Below are 7,134 nucleotides of genomic sequence, written 5' to 3'. Positions count from 1 at the left end.
CTTTGTTCCTACCCGGCTCTTTACAGGGGGAACCTACCGGAAGTCGACGTTACCTCGCTCAGCGACGAAGTGTGAAGCGACTTGTACATTATTAACATCTACTTCAACTCTTTACATTTCACAGAGTAAGTATCTTTTGCACTTGAAAGCAATGTGGTCGGTAAGAATCGCTTATTTAGCTAAACGAGTGGCTAACATTAGCCAGCTAGCGTTAACCTCACGTTAGTGTTAGCCTGAAAGCCATTACAAGCAGCGTTAGCACGATAGCTGTGTCTTTGTAGAGAAAGCTTTTATTCGCTATTATCTTTAGCAAGTAACTTAGGTAGTAATTACAATCGCTTACATGCCTCAGAAGTCCCTCTTTTTTATGTCATTGTATCATCTGCCTGTATCTGGTTGACTTCTGCATGAACTTATATTTGTATTACATTCTTCCTCCTCCTCCTCTTCCTCTGTCCAGATCCTCTGAGACTCTCTTCTGAGCAAGAATGACAGACAGATACAACATCCACAGTCAGCTGGAGCATCTTCAGTCCAAGTACATTGGCACAGGACATGCGGACACCAGCAAGTGGGAATGGCTGGTCAACCAGCACAGAGACTCTTACTGCTCCTACATGGGACATTTTGACCTGCTCAACTACTTCTCTGTCGCTGAGAATGAGAGCAAAGCCCGGGTCCGCTTCAATCTGATGGAGAAGATGCTTCAGCCGTGTGGACCGCCAGCAGACAAACCCGATGATGCCTAGATCACACTGGAGTGAGCTGAGGATGATTTCTTTCTTCTTCTTTTTTTTCAGGATATTTTTGTAAGATTTCTTTTTTGTTGTTGGACATTGAGCTTGATTTTCTGTCTAACATATTGGATGTTACGCTCGTCTGAAATATCTGAAACTTCTGTACAGCTCTGCAGGGAAATTAGCTACGAAGGTGAAAGAAAGGAGAGTAGGACACTAATGTGTTCAAGATCCAAACATTCACCAGAGAAGATCATGAAAAATGTGACAAAGTTTCGTACGAACATCTGTCAGATATTTGTATTAACTGATGGAGCTGTATTCTTGATTTGAAATTTCTGTTTTGATTGAATTAAAATTGGTCTTTTTTTATGTTTGACTGGATTGCATTTGTATGTTTGTATATTTGATGGTTCATGTGCCAGATTAGTCAAAAAACAGCTGTTTTATGGTTTTAAAATGTAAACATTTCTCATCACAAAGTCACTACCCACAATACACTCACCGGTCTGTAGAGTTCATCAGAGCCAGTAAGAGAACAAATTAGTCAAATGCTTCAATATGAATTTGAGAGAGGAGAAAAAAAGATAAAGGACTAGAGTTCATACACCGTTAATTTGAACTGTTTTCAAGATTAGAAATATGCTTGAATTCGAATATACTCCTTGATATTCAACATAATCTGATGTTTTATCAGCACAATCACTGTTAAATGTAAACTATAACGTCGTAAATGAAATGAAAAGGGCATTTGTCAATAGTTTCTCCTTCTTTAAAAGGTAAGTCTTCTGTTGATCCCTTATTCTGGAAATTAGGACATTTGATGATCACAATCGAGACATACAATCAAAGTTAAAATGGTACAATAAAGACAATATACATTGATTACTGTCAATATAAAGGAATTGTGTAAAGACAATGACCAAAAAGAAGTTTGGTCACAATAAAGATATATTAAATGATGCAGCAAATACATACTGTATGTGAGGAAGACTGTGTGTATGTAGATAGATAAACATACAGTGCATAAAGCTTATCAGCTGCATATACTGCACGGCTGTATATTTCAGCAGTGAATTTGTTTGGTCTTGCAGAGTTGTCCACCTACACAGTCTCTCACGCACCACAGTCACACATTTGTATCCAATCATCCACCCACACATGTGAGTGCACACAGATCAGCTGTGCCTGTATAAACAGCCTGTAATGCCGTGTCCTAATTTACTCATTGTCAAGTAATTCATTGCATTGCCATGGGAACAATATGTCAGTCAAGTTATGGAAGAAAATCAGAGAACATCTTTGAAGAGGTGGCTGATTCCCATGTTCAGGGTTGATAGAGGTTGCTGGTACTTTCCATGTACAGGTCTGAGAAGCCAGTAAAAGCAATTTCAGAGTGCAAGTGAACTTCTCAAGAAGTTACGGTTTGAAAACTGCCATGAAACACAGCTCAGGGAAGACATTAAGAGACTTATTCCGGTTAGAATCAGTGTCTTTGATCAAGAGTGTTATGATGCCAGTAGAGATTAGAAAATGATTTTATAATGTAAATTTCCTTGGGGCTGGTTAAAGTAGAATACATGCTTGAAGTGACCCCTGTTTGGACTGAAGTGGGCAGCGGGCACCGAGGTTCGACTTGCTGACTTCAGGTGATTTATGGAAGCACGCCGACGGCCAATTTCACACACACAAATACAGACACTTGGTGGGAGAGGATGCTAAGCATGACTCATTGTTGGATTGAGAGACAAGTCAGTGGGAGCCAAGGAAGTTCTTGTGTTGTGCATCACGTCTGTGTGTGTGTGTGTGTGTGTGTGTGTGTGTGTGTGTGTGTGTTGGAGGGTTTCTTAGTAGGGTAAGTCCTTGCCATCTGTCCTCGCTGTGAGAGTCGTGTAGATGGTGCTGCCAAGTCAGGCGAGAAAGCAACGTGAGGTCTGTTTGTGCGTGCACGCACGCACGCACACACACACACACACACACACACACACACACACACACATACATTAAACACTCCCATAAACTGCTTGAGTTGTTCTCTCCGAGACACGAGCACACAAATAGATGTCTGCTCCCCGATTTCCAACAACATCAGCGGAGACAGACTCTCCTTTTTTAATATAAGGCTTTCAGGTGGGTGTACTTTGATTATAGGCACTCAAAGGCAGCTTTAACACCCACTTTGTAGTTGAGGCACTCACCTATACCTTCCACCTTGAGAGAGGTTTGATCATCACAAAGTTGTTGATTTAGCATGCTGAAAGAGAGATGGTTGGCCTTTTTTTTGACAGATCTTTTTTGGTTAACATGACAAATTTTTAATGCAACAATTCCCTTTTTTAAGTTTATTCTGAAGGCACCAGTGATAGAGTTTAAAGGGGGCGAAAAACCCCCATCTAACTGAAACAGCTTGTTCTATTTTGTCGATTCCTTCTGGAGTATTTCAAAGTGACTATAAATACTGTTTCCTGCCTGCCAACACACACATACACACTATAAAGACTTTTAGAGTACAGGGACATAAAAACAGTTTTGTATACTCCTAATACGTGTCATGTATTTGCAGTAAAAACTGTTTTGTTTCTGGAAATTAATGATCGCATATGAAATGAGGTGAATAAAGATGTTGAATACACACCAGGACTTCTAGGTGATGGATGGATCCTAATATAAGTCTTATGTTCTCTTCAAGTGTACACTCAGACTAGAAATAGTTTACACTTCAACTTTATACCACTGTGGTTTTGAAAGTGTTGATTTAAATTAACAAAAACTAAAAAGAAATAAACACAGCAGCTGTTATTGGAACAAGGATAAATATAATTTGGCTCAACGGACAAAAACAAAATTCCATGTTGCCCATCCATGTTTGTTTTGACCAGATGGTTCAACTTAATGCTTTTAGGGTTTCATAATTGATCCCCTTCTCTTAATCTGTCACCATTTAGCCCCACCAGTTCCCGTCATTCAGGCTATAGTCCTAAAAACAGCTTTTTTAAAAAGATTTGTTTTAAATAGACTAATGTTCATATTGCAGACACAAGTGACCCAAATCATTTTTTTTTTTTTGCTCATATGTGATCAGAACAGCACAAATCAAATCTGATCTTTTCCATTCTGATTTGGGCCACTTTCATACGTCAGATACAGGACTGACTTTTGCTATGCGACCTCAGTGTGAAAGGACTTTTACGTCATTCTAGAACTACGTTGGTCATGCAGGTCACTTCTGGACCTGTTCACACTGGAATCTGATCACATTTGACCACAATATGATCAACAAAAGAAAATAAATTAAGCGCTAATGTTTCCAGTGTGAATGTAGCCTGGATGTTTCCCAAAGAATCCTTATTGGAATTTGATTTATTATACTCCGTTATTATAGCAATTAATAATCATCTTGGATGTGCAGAACTTTTTCCTCACCTCATTTCACTCTGTTTTTCAAATTTCCGGAGGTACTCAATCCGACACCTACAGAGTGAAGATGTTCAGCTCAATTTGACTTCAGATGTCTTGTGATGTGAGGCTCCATCACAGTCATACTGAGGTCATTAAGTAAAGGCCTGCTTGAATATCTCTCAGCCCAATACCCACTGCATCGATCTCATCTCAAATGGCAACTCATTAGCACCTTACCTCTGTGACCCTGCAGTGTCCAATTAATTCTGTACTTCACACGAGCCTGTAAAGACTATAGACTGGCTGGAAACTGCAGTGGCATTGGTGGATGTTTTTTTTTTATGTATTTAAAAATGGTGCCCGACACAATGAATGGCATCTTTAAACTGCCACTTGGCCTTTCTGTGTTCATGCTGATGTGAGTGTCTCGTTTGGCTGTTAGTACACACTTGCTCTCCCCTCTGATTACACAGGAGCTCAGCCAAACGGTGAAAAGGTCCAGGAAGCACATTCACCCTTGTCAAATATGAATGCACCCACAATCCAATTATCTTTGCCCTACTCTGCCACCCACCTGTTTTATCTATCTATCTGCCTTAACTCTTTCTTCTATTGTTCTCCTCCACTAAACTCTTTCGCTCTCATCTTCTTCGCTGCTGACGCCTCCCCCTCCCCCCCTCCCCACTCCTCAGAACCTCATCGCTTCCTCCTTTTCTCCCACTTTCTGTTCCTTCCTCCATCTCGACTGTTCAGACACCAGTGGAGTGGAAACCTCTGAGATAAAAACACACAAGTGATGACTGCAGCGGAGACAAACACGTGAATATTTTCTGTGAAGATCGCAGCAGTGCGTGTCTGGCATCATTTTCTCCAACTAAATGCAAACAGAAATGGCACCCAAGAGGAGAACACAATTGAACGCGAGACTTTTATGACAGAATATTTTTCTCAACGGTATCTTAAATAGTTTTGTGCAATTAAAGTATGAAAGTTTACTTTGGATAATGGCCAATCCAGTTTTAAAAGAGTCTTTTTGAAATAAAGGGTTTCACCCACACCTCACTAAACAATTACTTTTTCATAAATCCACAGAAAATTAACAGCTTTTGATTTTGATTGTTTTTCTTTGCTGCATTGTTAATCTTTTATAACCTCACACTCACTTTTGCAAAGAGTGCAAGTCATTTGAGAAGTGGAATGACTGTAATATGAACAGTATGACCGCTCGGAGTAAACCCTCTAATATTCACACTTTCTGTGACCTCGCAGGGTATTAGACTGATGATTAATGGTCACCCTTTTCCAATTGAGGAGTAGACCTGCATTACGGCCGAGACCTCCAGGCAGTGTGCCAGGGACAAAAGTGCCTTCCTGTCCTGCCTGGGGAACTTCATTAACGAGGGGAGTGTGTGTATGTGTGTGTGTGTGTGTGTGTGTGTGTGTGTGTGTGTGTGTGTGTGTGTGTGTGTGTGTGTGTGTGTTTTACAACTTGTGTGACTTTTGGGGCTGAAAAGTAGAAACTTTTTGGAGAAGACTGGATGGTTAACACTTGAAAAAAAGGGTAAGTGAAATTTAAGATAAAGGTGAGGATTTAGGGGGTGAGTGTGGGTCCTCACGGCTGAAAGAAGTGTGTGTTTGTTTGTGTGTAAGAGAGAGCAGGAGGTTTATGATCACTGTGGTCCAGGAGGGTATCTTTCAGATATAAGCACCAGCTGCTACAGTTATATCGCTGTCCTCCTTTGCTCTATAAAACTGATTATCACCAGTCAGAAGTCAGAATAATATATATATATGTCAAACTAGGAAGCTGCTAAGGTCTGCGAGTGGGTGTACATCATGAGCAAATCAAAACCTTCAATTCACACCCTTGTCGCTGAGGTCAAGCTGTAGCATGTGTTTTAAAATAAACTCCAAAAACCATCAAGTTATCAGAGAGGGCCTGTAAAGTTGAAACTAAGCCCCGCTGCTGACTCACGTCTCTGACTGTCTCTCATTTCCTGCAATCTCTGTCTCTGCAGTCTCTTTCCGGTCTCTCGTTGTCCCTCGTCTCCTTCAAACTCTATAGTTCTCATTTCCTGGTCCTCTCCTTCAGAGCCAACTCCATTACGCCCACATCCTCTTTAAAAGCAGGTTCGTACTCGTGCGGCTGAATAGATAAGGCTGTAATTGGATACTTTGATGGTCATTCGCATAGAAACCAAAATATACACTCACTCAAAGGTTCAGAGATGTTTGCAACGCATGCACTCTAAGACCGCAAAATCCTGCATGGAAGGAAGCGTAAAATACAGCAGAAACAAACAACTCACATTCATCTTGAATATTTATCGGAAAACTATTTGGCAAAATGTAGTTTTAATGGCACGGCAGAGTAATGCAGTTCATCTCTCAGTCCTGTGTTTGTCAGATTGTGTTTGCATATTGTGGACTGAAGATGAATTTGAATATCGACTCACTGCTCGGGAAGCAGCTATTAGACTTACTGGAATTGTCCTTTTTTTGCATTTGTCAAATGAAAAGGATGTGTATTACAACATGCACAGGATTTTCACAGTTCCTTGCACTTGGTTGTATTAGAAGGCAACTGAGCCACAAGTGTAAAAAGATGGAAGGAGAAACATGCACAGACCAAATGAGACAGTGGTGATGCTCTCATTTTGACTTCAGTATACGGGGACATTATATACATTACCTTTGAGTCTGAAAAGAGTCTCTGTGGGACTGTACACCAGTGCTTTGGGCTAAATACTAAAATACTAACATGCTCACAGTGACAATGTTTACATGCATATGTTCAGCAGGTTTACAATATAGTTTAGCCTTTTAGCATGTTAACATGCTAATTCACTCTGCACTCACAGTAAACAACTACACAAGTACAGCTGAGGCTGGGCAAATAAAAATTCTGACCTGTTGGTGGCACCAAATGAAAACTTGAGGTTGATGCAGTTCATCCTGAGGGGAACATTTCACAGCAGTCCATCTAATAGTTGTTGAG

General features: G+C 40.5%; 1 protein-coding gene across 1 annotated transcript; it reads left to right on the top strand.

Annotated features, from left to right (window-relative positions):
- sf3b5 (splicing factor 3b, subunit 5) lies at window positions 1-1,109 on the top strand. Its single transcript, XM_051420245.1, has 2 exons — window positions 1-125; window positions 461-1,109. Exon 2 carries the CDS (start codon window positions 489-491, stop codon window positions 747-749), a length of 261 nt encoding a protein of 86 aa, XP_051276205.1. The 5' UTR covers window positions 1-125; window positions 461-488; the 3' UTR covers window positions 750-1,109.
- Window positions 1,110-7,134: the final 6,025 nt, after the last annotated feature.

The sequence above is a fragment of the Dicentrarchus labrax genome, unplaced genomic scaffold (assembly GCF_905237075.1).
Source record: "Dicentrarchus labrax unplaced genomic scaffold, dlabrax2021, whole genome shotgun sequence".
NCBI lineage: Eukaryota > Metazoa > Chordata > Actinopteri > Moronidae > Dicentrarchus > Dicentrarchus labrax.
The sequence above is the reverse complement of the archived record's forward strand: the minus strand, read 5'-3'. Positions and strand labels throughout refer to the sequence as shown.

Coding starts and splice junctions, on each gene's coding strand:
- sf3b5 (XM_051420245.1), top strand. CDS start 489: ATGACAGACAGATACAACATCCACAGTCAGCTGGAGCATCTTCAGTCC.